General features: G+C 44.0%; 1 protein-coding gene across 9 annotated transcripts in view; it reads left to right on the top strand.

Moving 5' to 3' along the window:
• Positions 1–293: 293 nt before the first annotated feature.
• The window catches only part of BCAS1 (brain enriched myelin associated protein 1), a 130,330-nt gene continuing 111,887 nt past the window's right edge, over positions 294–18,736 (top strand). For all 9 annotated transcript variants that reach the window (XM_033186784.1, XM_033186778.1, XM_033186785.1 and 6 more), the window contains exons 1-3: positions 294–626; positions 12,235–12,311; positions 12,796–12,865. In XM_033186784.1, the coding sequence (XP_033042675.1) occupies positions 12,240–12,311; positions 12,796–12,865 (142 nt within the window). In that variant the 5' untranslated portion in view covers positions 294–626; positions 12,235–12,239. The remainder of the gene's footprint in view (positions 627–12,234; positions 12,312–12,795; positions 12,866–18,736) is intronic.

Raw genomic sequence — 18,736 nt, 5'->3', positions numbered from 1 at the left:
GTATGTCTCCAGAGCAGTAAACCACCCTGAGGTTACCTAATTTCTGGTATTCAAACCCCTTTGGGAGTAAGGTTTACATGACTGGGGTAGTTGAGTGGATGAGAAGCTATTTCCTTCCAGTTAGGTGGTTAGGTGGTGGTGGAGGTGGCGTTCTGAAGTAAAGGAAGGTAAAAGGCAGACAGAACTGCAAAATCTCACAGAACGTGTTTTCCCTGCTCTGACCACGACCCACAGTTACTGGGGAAGGAAACTGCCTACCCAGGTCAACCCGGCAGCCTCAGTGGGTGAGGGGCACTGGGTAGAATACTTGGGGTGCCAAGGAGGCATGAATGCCAGAGGAGTCAGGTGCTCAGTTTTTATTGGAGTTGGGAGGGCAGCTCCACATCAGGAAGAGAACCTGTTCCTGCAGGACGGTCGGTGGAGAAGGGAGGACTCCACCCAGGCTTGTGTTTGCCCTGCTCTGTGTATTCAGCCAGCAGGCTCTGCACAAGGAAGCAAAGTGCAGGGAGCCGGGCTCCACCAACAGCTAGGCACTGGGCAGCACGCACTGGAGACCCAGGACCCTGTGCAGGAGCAGCTCCAGGTGACACCAGGGGACTGAAGATACTTCCACAGGGGGTCAGCAGGTAACTGCTTTCAAATCCTTTAGGCATGGCTGGAGAGTTTGCTGTTAGTGGTAGACGGTGTCATATAGAGACCAGGGGTCAGAGAGGGTCAGGTTTGATCCCAGCTCTGCCTTCTGTTCACTGTGTGGCCTTGGATGTGTGTAAGTCTCAGTTTTGCTATCTGTGAAATGGACCCAAAGATGGCACTCATCTCAAAGTTCTTAGCTTTACAAGGAGCAAATGACAATGTGGTCGGTGTCATAGCCACATAAATAGCTCCTATTTGGTGGAACCATTGAGGGTCTTTTCAAGCACAGGACTTGGGGAGAAGTCAGTGGATGGAGGGATAGGCTGTGTGATTTGGGGATCCATCAGGGCAAGAATCCCCCATCGCTGAGTGGAATCTGAGCCTTCACCTTAGGCATTGCCTAAATAAGTAGGGAGATAGGAAAAAGGACTTGTGGACTGCCTTTTGTGAATCTTACTTCACGCTCAAGACCACCCTGTGAGACAGCTGCTGATTCCAACCCCAGCTGCAGGACCTCTGCTGTTCACATCTCACTCGGAACCAGTTTCCTGCCCGGAAGAGTCATTGCGATTAGAATGCGGGTGCGCTGGAGCCACACTGTCAGATGCCAGCCCCAGCTCCACCCTGAGCTGGCTGGGTGCCCTGGAGCAGATTCCCTCAGCCCTCTGGGCCTCAGTTTCCTCATCTGTGAAATGAACCTAATAACAGTGCTGAGATCAAAGGGCTGAGAGGACTACTGCACGTAAATACCTATGCAGTTAGTAACTCTTAGCTGTGGTTCTTGTTTTTGCTGTTACCATCGTCTCCATTTTACAACTAGGAACATGAGGCTGGGTGAAGAGGGACCTGGACCTGGTTCCAAGGTCTCATGGAAAGGACGCTGTGGAACTGAAATCCATTCGGGCCTGGGATGAAGGTGCAGCCAGTGAGACTCTCACCTTGGGCCCAAAATTTAAGGGATGCCCAAAAACTCTGTCATGGAGATAAATGGTATGTTAACACAACTTTTTTTTTTTTTTTTTTGAAACGGAGTCTCGCTCTGTCACCTAGGCTGGAGTGCAGTGGCACCATCTCCACTCACTGCAAGCTCTGCCGCCTCCTGGGTTCACGTCATTCTCCTGCCTCAGCCTCCCTAGAAGCTGGGACTACAGGCGCCTGCCACCATGCCCAGCTAATTTTTTTGTGTGTTTTCAGTAGAGACGGGGTTTCACCGTGTTGGCCAGGATGGTCTCGATCTCCTGACCTCGTGATCCACCCCCCTCGGCCTCCCAAAGTGCTGGGATTACAGGTGTGAGCCACCGCACCCGGCCCACACAACATTTTTAAAAGTCAGAATTAGTGGCAAGACACCCATGATGAACAAACTATGAACATGTTAGGGAAAGATAAGATCAGGAACAGCGTTAATTTTGATTTTCATAGATTTCATGTTAAAATACTATTCATCTCCATGACTGAGCTTTTTGGCATCCCTTGCATTGCTCCCCGCAAATCCAGGGTCTGATCCACCTCAGCCTTGTGGGGATCCTGAGCCGATGACAGCGGCTTCAGGTCCTGGGTGTATATACTCAGGGTCTGCAGAGGGTGCTTGCTCCTAAATAAAGACAACAGACGGGGTGGGGCATGCTAAAGTAGCTTTTCATTTAAGCGAGGGTGGGGGAGCAAACCAATGTCCCAAATCAGAGAAGATTCTTTTTTTCCAAAGAGTTCTGGAACCCAGAAGGGTTTTGATTTTAGGAAAAAGGCATGGACTTTGGGAAAAGCAATGGGCCCGTTAAAGCCCATGGGTTCTGCCTGCTTTACCATGACAAGAGATGTGGAGGGAGAGGAACTGAAAAAGGCTTCGTGTTGGGGGCGGGGGGACCTTTGCACCATGCAGGCCCATCTGTCCTGCTCGAGTATTAGATGTGAGTTGATTGTCTCAGTGTCTGCAGCTTCTCTTCAAGCCAAGTGCCCTGCCATGAAGCAGTTCAGGATTTAAGTGCCTGAGTCACGTGGATCCAGGTTCAAACCCCAGGTGTGCCTCTCTGTAGCTTTCTGACTGCTACTCTTGGGCAGGTAGGACTAGTAAGGTGCCTACCCTCGTGGAGGTGACATTCGTGAGATGAGGAGATGCATTGCTCAGCCGTGGTTTCTTTGTCTGTGCAATCAGGGAATAATGGGATTCTGCAAGGGAAAAGGAGACAATGTGTGTGAAGTGCCCGGCACCAGGGTCAGGGCAAGGGTGAAGCCAGTGAGCACCTGGGAGATAAAATGCAGGGAGGCGCTCACTCTCTGCTGCCGATTCTGCACCAGAGATGGTTGCCTTCCTGCATTTTGTGCCTTGCTATGCTCACCCTGGTACTGCCTGGCACATAGTAAGCCTCCAATTAACATTACCTGCGATTCTCATGCATTTAAAAATGTTTGGTGCAATAATAAGACTATGAGAGTGAGCTCTAAGATTTTTAGGATTACCACCCATTTGTGCAAACATAATTAAGTACTCCAAGAGCAAAACCTCAATCACCAAGCAGCCCTAAAACACCCAAGGTGATTTTGATAAAGGCACCCCTGACCCCGGACCCACAAAGTCCCACACCAGGAATCAGGGCTTGAGCAGTACAGTGAGGACTGGATTTCAGTTGCCTGCGTCCCCTTGTGCAGGAGGCAACCTGTAGCACTGTACATGGCACTCCTGATAATAGCTACCACGTTCCTAGCACCGTGCGGGCACACACAAGGAGCTACAGGACTGTGGGGCAGGCAAAGCGACTCTGTTCTTTCTTCCTGCAAGGTCTTTACTGACCTTGGGGGCAGAGGGCTGGTTCTGCTGGGTGTCCCAGCCTCACCATGTCGGCATCACCCTCAGCTGAGCGATGAGGAGGGTCCCTGGGTTACCTACATTCCATTGCATTGATCGAAGGTGTTGCTTGTTTACTTGGTGACTAATTCTGTCACCATTCCACCCTTCAAAGCCACTCCCCCTTCCATTTAATAGTCATCTAGCTGCCTGCTGGCGATGACATTTCAGAAGTGCTTTCTCCAGGCCAGCTTTCATGGGGTTTGGCATTTGGCCTGTTTCCAGGAGGAGGGCCTATTGTTAATCTGTAACTACAAGGAGGCGACATGGAACATCTATCACTGCGTAGAAGAGGAGGGATTTGAGGGCAGCTTCCGTGAGGCCAATTCACTCATGGATCAGAACACAGAGCTAACTCAATTATAACAATAATAAGATAAATTAATAACATTAGCAATAACTAACATTTACTTACCTGAGTACTGCCAAGCCCTGGTGCTATATCCTGACAGTGATTATCAAAGACTCTTCAATTATTCAATCCTCACTTTGTTTTATTTATTTATTTATTGAGACAGAGTCTTGCTCTGTCGCTCAGGCTGGAATGCAGTGGTGCGATCTCAGCTCACTGCAACCTCCACCTCCCGGTTTCAAGTGATTCTCCTGCCTCAGTCTCCTGAATAGCTGGGATTACAGGCATTATGCCTCCACATCTGGCTAATTTTTGTATTTTTAGCAGAGACAGGGTTGCGCCATGTTGGCCAGGATGGTCTCGAACTCCTGACCTCAAGTGATCCACCCACCTCAGCCTCCCAAAGTGCTGGGATTACAGGCATGAGCCACAGCGCCCAGCCTAATCCTCACTTTAGATTGTACCATATATATTTCTTGCCTAGTTATAATTTTCTCGTTTCAAGAATGAATATACAGGAAATATTTTATATTCCATGTTCTATTGTATTACATATAAATAGTTCATAAAATTATAACATCACTTATACAGCAGAAGAGATAGTATAAAGTATAGAAAGTAGAAAGTTAAACAGTCTAAACTCTCGACTTGAGTTTGCGAGGTTTAAGTCCTGATTCTCCCACTTACTAGAAGATGATCTGTATTAGTCAGCTTGGGCTGCGGTAACCAAAATACCATAGACTAGGTGGCTTAAACAACAGTCATTTGTTTTCTCATAGTTCTGGAGGCTGGAAGTCCAAGATCAAGGTTCTGGCTGATGCATTCTTGGTGAGACCACTCTTCCTGGCTAGCCAACAGCTGCCTTCTTGCTGTGTCCTCACACCATTGAGAGAGAGAGAAAGTGCTCTTTGATGTCTCTTTTTATAATGACACTAACTCTATGAGATCAAGGTCCACCCTTCTGATTTCATTTAGCCTTGGTTCCTTAGAGGCCATATTTCCAAGTGCAGTCATATTGCACGTTAGGGCTTCAACACGAATCCAACACGAATCCATTGCATGATCTTAAGTGAGGAGCTTAAGTACCCTGCACTCAGGTTCTGCATCTGTAAAATGGGGACAATCAAAATACCTGCCTCATAGGGTTCTGATGAGGATGTAGAGAGTTAACATGGAGACGCGTTCAGAGCAATGCCTGGCATAAGGTAGGCGCTACAGAAATGTTAGGTATTATTACTGCTAATGTATTGCGCATTTTAGTTACTGCTTATACTAACAGCTTATCTCTATTCCTCAACTGCTGTGCACCAGCCACCCAGTTATACAACACATGGGCCACACCCTTCCAATCTTCACAGGAGCTCCATGCAAGGAATCTATTATGGTCCTTCCTCCCACCCCTCACTCCTCAGACAAGGAGCCCGGGCTTACGCACACGGCCAGTATGAGCCAGAGGGGAGCCCACGCAGAGGGCTTGCGCTATTTCACCACCACGGATGAATTTGCTCACGTGCTTTTCAGAAACGCAGATCCCTAGGTGACACCTGGCTATCAACATGAGGAGAAAATCCCCAAGTCCGGGTGCTAGACCAGGGTCTCTCAATATCAGCACAAGCGACCCTCAGCAAAGCAGGCAATTCTTCACTGGGGGAAGGGGGCGGTCCTGGGCATTGCAGGGCATGTAGCACCAACCCCAGCCTCTACCCACCCGATGCCAGTGCACGCCCCCCAAAGCTGAACCGTGACAATCAAAACTGCATGCGGGCATTTCCAAATGCCCCTTGGGGGCAGAAATCGCTCCTGGCTCCAGAAGCACTGTGCTCCACTTACTGTCAGGGAGAAACAAGGAACAGTATATTTCCAAAGAGAAAGCGTTTAGCAAAGCAATGTAAGTCATCAAGGAATAGGACAAGATCCAAAATATGAAATATAGATATACAGTCCTGGAAAATTGGGACCAAAATAAAATACCCTAGACATTGTAAATATGATATCTATATCTATATTTATATCTATAGTGTGTGTGTGAGATAGATAAATTAGATGATTGATAGATAGATAGATAGATAGATAGATACTTACCATAAAGTTGAAATACTGTCAGTCGAACCATCATGAGTTGAGTTTGGGACATGTATATCACTAACACCTACTAGGTATGTGCCCTGCCAGGCACTTTCCCATCACATTTACCCCTCCCCACGGTACCATGATGTATCAGGACATGCCTCAACCTCTGTACTCCGGTTTCTCAGCAGACAACTGGGAAAATAAAAGTACCTAACCCGGAGGGTTGTTGGGAGGACCAAGAGAATCAAATATATGCAAATCAGAACTGCTCAGCACAGAGAAAACACTCCAAATGTGTTTATTATTGTCACCATTATGAATACTGTCATTTTCCACCAGAAAGATACGTTCAGAGGGGTCAAGTGCTTTGCCCAAAGCCCCACGATGGTGGGATTTTACGGAGGCCTGTCTCACTGCAGAGCTCTTGTTCTCAAGAGGAGAGAGGGGAGCCCCAGAGATGCAGGAGGGCGTGACCGCTCAACTCGGGCAGCCTCTGCGGGGCATGCGGGTTTGCTTCTGAACAACCAGCTGGAAAGCCTGCCCCGCCTGCCAGTTCTGAAGAAAGGGAAGCTGGAGGCCCAGGACAGTTCTCTTGATTTGCAAGCTGACAAAACAGTGCGCCAGCAAAGCAGTGCCCCTAGAAAGGTTGTGAGTGTATTGAGTGTATTCAGATGCCTGGGTGATGGTGGTCTGTGGATCCCGAAGCCTGAGAATCCCTGGGCCTGGTTGTCTAGGTCAGGGTAGGCAGCAGCCAGGAGAGTTCTGACCCCAGGAGACACTTGTTCTCTCACCCCAGAAATATCCAAAACAGGGGCTCTCAGCCATGGAAACCACCTAGAGATCTTGAAAGTACTTCGATGCCCGGCCCCACCCCAGAGAATCTGCTGTCCTCGGTCTGGCTGGGGCCTGGGCATGGAGATCTCAGAACTCTGCGGGAGGTTCTCACGTGCAGCCCCATCTGGGGACTCTGGGAATGGGCCCCCAGGACACAGGCAGGAGGCAGGGAAGTGGAGGGGCTTTCTCATCTGGTCCCCCACAATCAACCCCCAGTGGCAAAGTGCCAAACCCTCAAACACAAGTCTAATTTCAAAAGCAACACCCCTCCACCCACCAGAGCTTAGTATGTTTAGTGTCAAATAAGGTCATAAAGACAAAACACTCATATAATCAGTTGATGAAAGAAAGGGCATTTTAACACCCCATTCAAACTTTTTCTTTTTCAAAAATGAAAGCTAACTCTTTCGCTTGTATGTTTATTACGAAAAACTCGATCTGATTTATTTTTCTCTGTTTGAGAAATGGGAGAAAACTATTACAGACAAAAATTACTCTCTGAACTGCCTTGAGCCTCAGTTTTCCCATCTATTAAACGGGGATTTAAAAAAAAAGTCTCCACGTAAGTCCTTCCGGTTTGCCCAGGGTTTTCCAGTTTTAACATAAAGAGTCCTGTGTCCTAGAACATCCTCATTCCTGGAAAAGCCTTGAAGATGGTTTTACCATCACAGTATTTTTCATTCTGTGAGAATCACTGAGGCATTTGCTAAAAATACAAATTCCAGGGCCCCAACTTGACTTTTTGGTGAGAGGATCACGGGAATCAGAGATGTTGCCGGATTCCTCATTAGAGTCTCACTACCAGGCACCTGTGGGAGAAACGGGCTTCAAAGAGCAAAGATCATATTGGGGAGAGTCCTATTCATGCTAACACTTGCGCGATGCTCGTTATGGGCCGGGCCCTGTTCAGGGCACTTTGCTTCTATTCACTGGTTTGATTCTCATACCAGCCCCTTGAGATACAGGCTATAATTATCCCGATTTTTACAGATGAGGAAACTGAGGCCCAGCGAAGGCTCAGTCATGCTCAGAGATTCCAAACTCCAGAGCCCACATTCCTATCCCATGTGCTACACTGGCGTCTACACAGAGCTTCAGCGCTGGGCTGGCACGCGGCAAGCTCTTCACACAAGTCATATATGGTATCATTATTGCGAGTTCCAGGACTTTTGGGGCACTGAAGGAGTTGCCATCTTCTTGCCAACTGTTAACAGAAGACTTCATTGCAAAACATCAAAATGCTTCTTTCAGTCTTCCCCGTTGCTTGGACCTAGTCCTGTAGTCTGAATAAATTCATTTCTGCTAATATTGACGTCAGCCAACAGATGGCAGTAACCTTTTGCTTTTGTCCCACCCAGATAAATCCTGTTCCTTAAAAGGTTGACGGACAGGCAGGAGCAATTTAGCAACCCATGCATTATAACTGCTGGTGGAAAGTGACAATATCTGAATCCAGGTTATCACTGAAAACGACATGCTGTTAGATTTTCCTTCTTTCAGTCCCCTTCACCTTGAAGTGGCTGAGAGGCTACTTAGGATGTGCAATGATCAGAATAATGTAACCCCAACTCTGTGAGAAGAAAAAGCTTCTCTCCTACTTCCATCCACCACGCATCTTCCAGCTCCAAGATTTTGCATAACCTCAAGCGTTGATTCAAAGTAGCTCTGTTAGGATTGAATTTACATTAAATAGGAAGAGCTTTAAAATAAAGCTTGTAAACCTACTGTTAAAATAATTTTAAAACTTGTTAAAAGCTGAATTTAGATAGATACTTTGTGTACATATATTCTCTCATGTGCATTTATGAACGTGTTTGTGTGTATCCTTGACCAAGACATTTAACCTGCATGCCTCAGTTTCCACACCAGCGAAATTGAAATAATAACGATACCTCTGCCTTGTTGAATTGCCGCAAAGAGCAAATTAGTTTTACTGCAAATAAAGCTCCTAGAACAGTTTCTCAACAGATGGTAAGCACTCACCAAATGTTGTTGTTGTTATTACTCTATCATTTCTACGATTTTTTAGAGTTGTCATTGTTTTTATACATAGTAGGTTCAAATCCTGGTAAACTTTCTGTAAAGAGCCAGATAGTAAATATTTTAGGTTTTGCAGGCCATAGGTCTCTGTTGCAAGTACTCGGCCCTGTCATTATAGCATGAAAGCCATCACAGACAATATCTAAATAAAAGGGCATGGCTATCTTCCAACAAAACTTTATTTATGGATGCTGAGATTTGACTTTCATATAATTTTCATGTGTCACATTCTATGATTCTTCTGATTTTTTTCCCAACCATTTATAAATTTAAAACTCGTTTTTAGCTCACTGGTCTACTAAAACAGGCAGTGAGCTGAATCTGGCCTCTGCTGTTCTTTGCCAACCCTGGTCTTGAGGATTCCATGTTATTGTCCCATTAACAGACAGAAGCGATGATCTGAGGCAAGTGTGTGAGTCATGGATTTTTATAAATAGAAAATAGTACAAAACAACAAGTGTCCTATATGTTTTAGCAGTGCTCAGCTTTATCATGTAGTATGATCAGAAGACATACAAAATCCCCAGATTTGGTTACGTATTCAATTCCTGCAAGAGAACACATGGTGAGATCCACGACCCTTTGTCTGGCCTCCTCAATATCCAATTGCTCAATGCATCTACCACCAGGGAGTATAAACTCACACCAAAGGCGAGAGATCCACAAGAATCCTGGTGACTCATTGGCTCCTTTCAGCCAGAAATCAAAAGTCCTAATTTTTATTCCAAGAGCCACTAGAGCAGATAAGCCAGAAGCTAGGTCTTTGGAGATGGGCTACATTGGAATTATGTGTGCAAAAGAACTTTAGGTGGCAAGACAGCAGGCCTTTGGAGTGGCTGCAAGAGTTCTTGTGTAGGGATGGGCTATATAGGAGTCAGTTCCTCACTGGATGTTTGCCCTTGGTGAGTCTTGGAGGCTCCATTCCTCCTTTTTAAGGAAAGCTAGTAATATGCAGAACTATGCTCCGGTGGTCAGGAGCACAGCCAGACTGTGTTTGAAACTTGCTCATTAACTGGGTGACCTCTGGAAAATAATTTAACCCCCTTGAGTTTCGGCTTCCTCATATGAAGAATGAAATCATGATGCCTCTATCTCACAGGAACGCTATAGGACTACATGAGACAATACAGGTGAAGCACTCAGAAATTAGAGCTTGGAATTGAGAACATGCTAAGTAATGATTTCCTGTTATCATCATCATTATAACAAAGCTCTTCAGAGGTTTGGTGATGATGTGGTCATGTACCTAGGTCTGTGCCTCATATGTGAGAGATGTTATCAATGGTTATTCCCTCCATTGACTAATAATAATTGAGCTCCCAATAAATGCAAACACACTGCTAAGATTAGGAGATACAAAATTGGGTGAACGTAGACACTGCCTTTGACATCAGGGTGCTTACCATTTCTTTTGGAAGGGAGACATAAATACTCAACTTTGCCCTTCACCTATGGGACAATAACCACATTAATGGTCATTTCAGAACCATCCTACCCAGCATTGCCACAACCTGCCATCTCCCATGTGATCCCATCTCACATGATGTTATTAATTACTTTTATTCGACGGGGCGCAGTGGCTCACGCCTGTAATCCCAGCACTTTGGGAGGCCAAGGCGGGTGGATCACATGAGTCCAGGCATTCGAGACCAGCCTGGCCAACATGGTGAAACCCCATCTCTACTAAAAATACAAAAAAAAAAATAGCCAAGTGTGGTGCCACGCACCTGTTATCCCAGCTACTCGGGAGGCTGAGGCAGGAGAATCTTTTAAACCCAGGAGGCGGAGCTTGCAGTGAGCTGAGATTGAACCATTGCACTCCAGCCTGGGTGACAGAGAGAGACTCCATCTCAAAAAAAAATTACTTTCATTCACAACTTAGAACCCTATGCATTTTTGTTTAATAGGCACATATGTTTTGCTTAACATGAGCTAGACATTGTTCTAACCAGGTCACAAGCATTAACTCATTGGGTCCTTATAGCAGTCTTATGAGGCACAGAGAGGCTAATTAACTCTCCCAAGGACACACAGCCACAAGGAGCAGAGAGAGGATTCATGCCCAGGCAGTCTTGCTCTAGGGTCTGTGCCCATAACCACTGTGCCATGCTGCCTTGAACTATCAGAAATGACCTCATTTGTGGATTTATTGTTCACATGTTAACTCTCTTCCCGTGTACCATATTTCAGCTCCATGAAGTCAGAGGGCCTTGCCTGTTTAATTCACAGCTGTAACCCTAGTGCCTGGCACAGCAATAGGTGCAGAGCTGTGCTCAATAGACACAGTCATACGCTGCATAATGATAGCTTAGTCAATGATGGACCACATACACTTAGTGGTGGCATGAGATTATAATATTAAGTATTTACTGTACTTTTGCTGTTTCGATATGTTTACGTACACAAATACTTCCCAGTGTGTCACAGTTTCCTCAAGTGTTCAATGTAGTCACATGCTGTGCAGGTTAGTGGCCTAGGAACAATAGGCTATACCATACAGCCTAGGTGTGTAGTAGGCTATACCATCTATGATGTTCACACAACCATGAAATCGTCTAACGACGCATTTCTCAGAACATTTCCTCCCCCTTGAGTGACACATGACCATATGTGTTAAATCAATGAAAGCGTGAAGATAAACCCAAGTAAGTATATAATTACAAACCCTGCTAAATGCTATGAAAAAAAAAAAAAGGCAGTAGTGTAAAAGCTTTTAATAGGGGAATTAATTTAGTTTGAGAATCAGAAAAAGCTAAAAATTATTATTTCAATTACCCTCATTCTAAAATCTTAATAGCTGTGACTAGCTAAGAGAGAAAAAAATGCTATCTACACTGAATACACTTTTCATAATGATAAATATTTCTCCTATCAGTGAAATGCAACTGAAAATTATGACTGCATTTAACTTTAATTCTTTTGAATAGATGAGTACAAAATCTCATTTCTATTCCCCAAAATAAATATAAGCAGTGATATAGTTGAGCTGTGTCTCTACGCAAAATCTTATCTTGAATTGTAATCCTCATAATCCCCACGTCAAGGGTGGGACCAGGTGGAGATAATTGGATCACTGGGGCAGTTTCCTCCATGCTGTTCTCGTGATACTGAGTGAGTCTCACGAGATCTGATGGTTTTATAAGCATCTGGCATTTCCCCAGCTCGCACTCGTTCTCCTGGTACCCTGTGAAGAGGTGCCCTCTGCCATGATTGTAAGTTTCCTGAGGCCTCCCCAGCCATGCGGAACCATGAGTCAATTCAACCTCTTTTCTTTATAAATTACCCAGTCTCGGGTATTTCTTCATAGCAGTGTGAGAACGGACTAATACAAGCAATTCGTTCTGATCTCAGCTGATGATAATACAGCCATGGGCAACTTGCCAGGCCTCTGCACCTTAGTATCGCATGTAGCTTCGTTTGGTTTTGATTTCTTTCTCTCTTCCTCTCTTTCTCTCCATTATAGGAGCAATGGGTAACCAAATGAGCGTTCCCCAAAGAGTTGAAGACCAAGAGAATGAACCAGAAGCAGAGATTTACAAGGTAGTGTAGTAACCATTAAAGGGGCATCAGCAGGAAAAAAAAAAAAAAAAATGAACTTCCTGTATTTGACAAGTGTGTTGACTAAAAAGTCCTGGCTGCTGATTGATTGTGTCTGTGTGTGCAAGACAGTGGAGTGAGGATAACCTAAAAGGTTTCAGAATCAGCATATTAAATTCGTGCTCCACCCCTGACTTGACAAGTGCCCATTTGAGCCTGGGGTCCCCTCCGTGCGAGGGGTCAGAGCTTCCTGTGAGGGTGGGATCCCCTGAGCTGAGGCACCATTGTGTGCTCTCATAATAACTGGAGTCCACTCTTGGAGTGAGTTATTTTGGTTCTCCAAGGTGTGATAGCTGGGGAGCTTCTAGAAACACAGCCTTTAAGTTTAATTTTTGTGAGACATCCTTGTATCTTCGAGGTTCTTCCTTGAGTTCTTGTGATTTTGCCCCCCAAGATTTGTGTCACAATGTCACGTGGTCTGTTTCAGGACAACGCGTCTGCTCAGAACGGGGTTCCGGTGGTGATGTCGACCCACACAGTTCAGCACTTCGAGGAAGGTCAGTGGGAAGGGCACTCTGGGAAGGGCAGCTATCCTCTCATGGGGAAAGAGGGTCTGCAGATGCTGTTTATGGTGAAAAAAAAAAAAAATGAGAGGGTTGAAGCCGCAGGTTCACTTTGAAAACACTTGCATTTGTTCCTTGGGCTACCATGCATGGGTGGTTTAAACAACAGAAATGTATTGTCTCACAGTGCTGAAGGCCAAAAGTTCAAAATAAAGTTCTCAGCAGAAGTGGTTCCTTCTGAGGATCATCAGGGAGAACGTGTTCCATGCCACTCTCATCGGCTTGTGGATGGCCATCTTCTCCCTGCATCTTCATGCCATCTTCCCTCGATGCACGTCTACATTTCCCCTTCATCATATGAAAACAGTCATGCTGGATTCCGGCCCACTCTAATAACCTCACCTTAACTTGATCATCTGCAAAGATTCTGTTTCCAACTAAGGTCACATTCACAGGGGGTTAGGACTTCAGCAACTTTGGGGGCGATATGATTCAGCCATAACAATGGATCTCTTCTGAGTATGTGTGACAGCTGGGGGAGACTGAGGAGTTACAGCAGATAAGATAAAAGCAATAGAGTGAAAACATGAAGATTGGCAGACCTAGGTTGCAATCCCTGCCCTGCAGATTACTGGCTGTGTGACCTGGAACAAGACATCTGCTTTTCTCAGCCTCAGTTTTCTCATCTGTAAAATGAGGATAAAAGTACCTACCTCAGAGAATTGCTATGAGGATTAAAGGAGGTTGTTTATTAAACATTTAACATGGTCCCCAGCAATATTTCATATATTCCTTTCCCCAAAATGTGCACAGCCTCTGCCATTATCAGCACTTACGAATTCCTCCGAAACTGGTAAATTATACAAGACAACAGAATTTTGTCCACATGAGGGCAGTGTTAAAACTGAGGCATACATTTACCTATTTGAGTTTATCCCGGAGTATAAGACTATATATTCAATGCTTTCAGGGTGGTCAGGTTGTACTATGTGACAGATACATATAAATTATATAAGAAGAGGTAGTACAGCCCAGTAGTTGAGGGTAAGAACTCTGCAATCAGACTGCTGGCTTTGCCACCTACTAGCTGTGTGACCTTGAGCAAGTTACATAACCTCTCTGAACCTCTGGCTCCTCATCCATACAGCAGAAATAATAACAGTACCTATAGCATAAGCATCTGATATAAGAAAAGCACATACTACAGTGCCTGACAGATAATAAGTGTTTCTATCATTATCATATTATGGTTATGGGTGTTTTGATTCACATATAAGATTCTGGGCTTCAGTTTCCTTTCCTGAGTAATGAAGGAGGTATATTACAGAATTGGTTCCAAAGGTTTTAGAATTTCCTGGGGAATGTATTAAAATTTCCATGGCCTAGTCTCATCCCATAGCTGCTATTCAGAACACCCTAAGCTTGGGGACTGAGAATCTGAACTACTAGGGGCTCTGTAGAAGGTTCTTTTTAAAAAAATTTCATAGCTTTAGGGTAAAAGTGGTTTTTGGTTACGTGGATGTGATTATATAGTGGCAAAGTCTGGGCTTTTAATGTACCTGTTACCCAAATAGTATACATTGTACCCAATAGGCAATTTTCAACCCTCATTCCACTCCCACCCTCCCGTCTTTGGAGTCTCCAATGTCCATTATACTACCCTATGACCCTGTATACATTTGGTTTCTGTTCTTTTTTTTTTTTTTTTTTTTTTTTTTTGAGACGGAGTCTCGCTCTGTCCCCCAGGCTGGAGTGCAGTGGCCGGATCTCAGCTCACTGCAAGCTCCGCCTCCCGGGTTCACGCCATTCTCCTGCCTCAGCCTCCCGAGTAGCTGGGACTACAGGCGCCCGCCACGCCGCCCAGCTAGTCTTTTGTATTTTTAGTAGAGACAGAGTTTCACCATGTTAGCCAGGATGGTCTCGATCTCCTGACCTCGTGATCCGCCCGTCTCGGCCTTCCAAAGTGCTGGGATTACAGGCTTGAGCCACTGCGCCCGGCCTAGCTTAAGTTGCTTCACTTAGAATAATGGCCTCCAGTTCCATCCAAGTTGCTTCAAAAGACATTATTTTGTTATTTTTATGGCTGAGTAGTATTCCATGGTGTGTGTGTGTATGTATTATATAATATATAATTATATATGTAATATATATATTTTATATATAATTATATATAATATATAATTTTATATAATTATATATATATTTTATATATATATATATAAAATCAACACATCCCTCACCATACATAGCTACTTTTTTGTTTTTGTTGTAGGGTGTGCTGAGGACCCTTACAATATACTCTTAGCAAATTTCAAGTAAGCAAAACAGTATTATTAACTTATATTTACCGTGCAACTTATTCATCTTATAAGTGAAAGTATGTACCCTTTGACCAAAATTTTCCCTGGACCTCACCCCCTGGTAATCACCATTTTACTCTCTGCTTCTAAGAATTCAACTTTTTTAGATTCCACATGTAAGTGAGATCATATAGTATTTGCCTTTCTGTGTCTAGCTCCTTTCACTTATCATAAAGTCCTCCAGGTTCATCAATGTCGTTGCAAATGCCAATATTTCCTTCTTTTGTATGATTGAATATTCCATTGTGTGTGTGTGTATTTATACACATGTATATGTGTGTGTCCATATATATTTTTTATTTATCCATTCATCCACTGATGAACACATAGGTCGTTCCCATATCTTGGCTATTGTGAATAATGCTGCAATGAACTTGGGACTATAGCTACCCTGCTTTCATTTATTTTAGATATATACCCAGAGGTGGATTGCTGAATCATATGGTAGTTGATATGGTTTTGCTCTGTGTCCCCATCCAAATCTCATTTTTAATTGCACTCCCATAATTCCTATGTGTTGTGGGAGAGACCCAGTGGGAGATAATTTGAATCATGGGGGAGTTTCCCCCATACTGTTCTCGTGGTAGTGAATAAATCTCATGAGATCTGATGGTTTTATCAGGGGCTTCCACTTTTGCATCTTCCTTATTTTCTCTTGCCACTGCCATGTAAGAAGTGCCTTTTGGCTGGGCGCAGTGGCTCAAGCCTGTAATCCCAGCACTTTGGGAGGCCGAGACGGGCGGATCACGAGGTCAGGAGATCGAGACCATCCTGGCTAACAGGGTGAAACTCCCTCTCTACTAAAAAAAAATACAAAAAAACTAGCCGGGCGATGTGGCGGGCGCCTGTAGTCCCAGTTACTCGGGAGGCTGAGGCAGTAGAATGACGTAAACCCGGGGGGCGGAGCTTGCAGTGAGCCGAGATGGCGCCACTTCACTCCAGCCTGGGCGACAGAGCGAGACGCCGTCTCAAAAAAAAAAAAAAAAAAAAAAGTGCCTGGCCGGGCGCGGTGGCTCAAGCCTGTAATCCCAGTACTTTGGGAGGCCGAGACGGGCGGATCACAAGTCAGGAGATCGAGACCATCTTGGCTAACACGGTGAAACCCCGTCTCTACTAAAAATACAAAAAAAAAAAAAAAAAAAAAACTAGCCGGGCGAGGTGGCGGGCGCCTGTAGTCCCAGCTACTCGGGAGGCTGAGGCAGGAGAATGGCGTAAACCCGGGAGGCGGAGCTTGCAGTGAGCTGAGATCTGGCCACTGCACTCCAGCCTGGGCGACAGAGCGAGTCGCCGTCTCAAAAAAAAAAAAAAAAAAGTGCCTTTCACCTCCCGCCATGATTCTGAGGCCTCCCCAGTCATGTGGATCTGTAAGTCCAATTCAATCTGTTTTTCTTCCCAGTTTCGGATATGTCTTTATCAGCAGTGTGAAAACAAACTAATATAGTAGTTTTATTTTTTAACTTTCTTAGGAACTTCCATACTGTTTCCCATAATGACTATGCCAGTTTACATTCTCATTTTGGCCCAATTTTTAATCTGGTTGTTTTCAATTATCCTCTTATATTTAATATGGAGTGCAAGGGCAGGGAATGAATAGGGAAAAATTGTTGGGACTGAGAAAGCCTGTCTCTCTATCCTTCTCTCTATCCTCTGTCTCACTCTCTCTTTTCTTTCCTCTCTCACCTGTAATATATTTATGTTTTATATATGTATATATATATGCATGTGTATTAACATATATGAGATATACATATGCATAGGTATAGCTCATATATGTGTATATCTCACATATGTATATGCACATATTTGAGATATATATATGTATGCATATTTCATATACACGTATGTATATCACAAAGATGTTCCCGAAAGGAGGGAAACAGGCAAGAGAAACCTAGGACAAGTCTGAAATAGCAGTTGCTGTGTGAACACCTGCACATGACAAGGGAAAAGAAACACACATTTACAAGTCATGGGTTATTTGTACCTCGCCCTCATACCTGGCAGTCTTGCTTTCAACATCCTCAGCTACTACTCGAGAATTTGTAAAGAGTCTCAGTTAATCCCAAGGTAGCAATTTTGCCTGTTATTCATTTACATCTTCAACCTGTGCAACTTGCTTTAGAGTGATTACCGCTTTTAAGCTTAGTGTTGTCCTCATGCTGTTTTCCTAAGATTATTAGCTAAGTTATAATTTTCAGTGCAGTTTTAAGGGGTATAAAGTGGAATTCAGAGTGGCCTTTTTTTGTCTTTCAGAGAGAATTCTTTGACCATGTCTTTTGATGCACATTTCTATTGATCTCTGTTGGTGTATATATATATATGTATATAGATACAGAAAAGTCATTGGAAAAATATGTAAATAGAAATCTAGATGACTGGTTGGTTTCTTTTTATCTATACTTTTCCTATTTAAAAAAATTACAATGAAAACAGTTCATTGGTGATACAGTTTGGCTATGTCCCCACCCAAATCTCATCTTCAACTGTAGCTCCCATAATCCCCACGTGTCATGGGAGGGACCCAGTGGGAGGTAATGGAATCATAGGGGCGTGTTTTTCCCATGCTGTTCTCATGATAGTGAATAAGTCTCACGAGATTTGATGGTTTTATAAACGGGAGTTCCTCTGCATATGCTCCCTTGCCTGCTGCCATGTAAGACATCCCTTTGCTCTTCCTTTGTCATCTGCCATGATTGTGAGGTCTCCCCAGCCATGTGGAGCTGTGAGTCCATTAAACCTCTTTCCTTTATAAATTACCCAGTCTTGGGTATGTCTTTATTAATAGCATGAGAACAGACTAATACAATTGGCATCCAATAATATTTCCTATGAAGGCTTATTTAGAAGCAGCAATGGTACCGTGGCTAACCAAACAGCCAAAGAGGCTGGGATGCTACATTTGAATTATGGCTCCAATAAGTGAGCTTGGGCAGGTTTCTGAGCTTCTTTGTTCTGTCATCTGTAAAATGGGAATTATAATAATGGTAAGAGCAAGCTTCTAAGTTGTTGTATGGTTTAAATAAGTTGATACTCCTAAAACTCTCAGAACAGTGTCCAGCATGTGGTAAATACATAAGGAAAGTTATTCTGTCTTAGATTTAATGTCAATTGACTTAAAGACTGCCATTGCTGTTTGAAGTTAATTGTATTATTTCTGCTTAACATATCTTTTGGAACTTTAAAACCAAAAGTTAAAACTAGTCTTTCCTATATCCCTTGTGCTTTGTAAGTCTTTTATTTGTCTTTAGATACAATGTGAGAGATAACAGTCAGGGAAAATACCTCTTTTAAACTAAAATATGAAATTACATTCTGTATCCTCCTAGAAAGAAATGTATCATGTAGAGTGCTTTTTCTTAGTAAGAGCAAGCCATCATGGGAATTTGATATCAAATAAACATTAAGTAATACAATCCATGTGGATTAGAGATCTTTCTTGAAAGCCTGGGATTATTATTCATCTTAAGTAATGATATATTGAAAAATCAAGCCGGGCGCGGTGGCT

Source organism: Trachypithecus francoisi, unplaced genomic scaffold, assembly GCF_009764315.1.
Source record: "Trachypithecus francoisi isolate TF-2019V2 unplaced genomic scaffold, Tfra_2.0 Lachesis_group21, whole genome shotgun sequence".
Classification (NCBI taxonomy): domain Eukaryota; kingdom Metazoa; phylum Chordata; class Mammalia; order Primates; family Cercopithecidae; genus Trachypithecus; species Trachypithecus francoisi.
The sequence above is the reverse complement of the archived record's forward strand: the minus strand, read 5'-3'. Positions and strand labels throughout refer to the sequence as shown.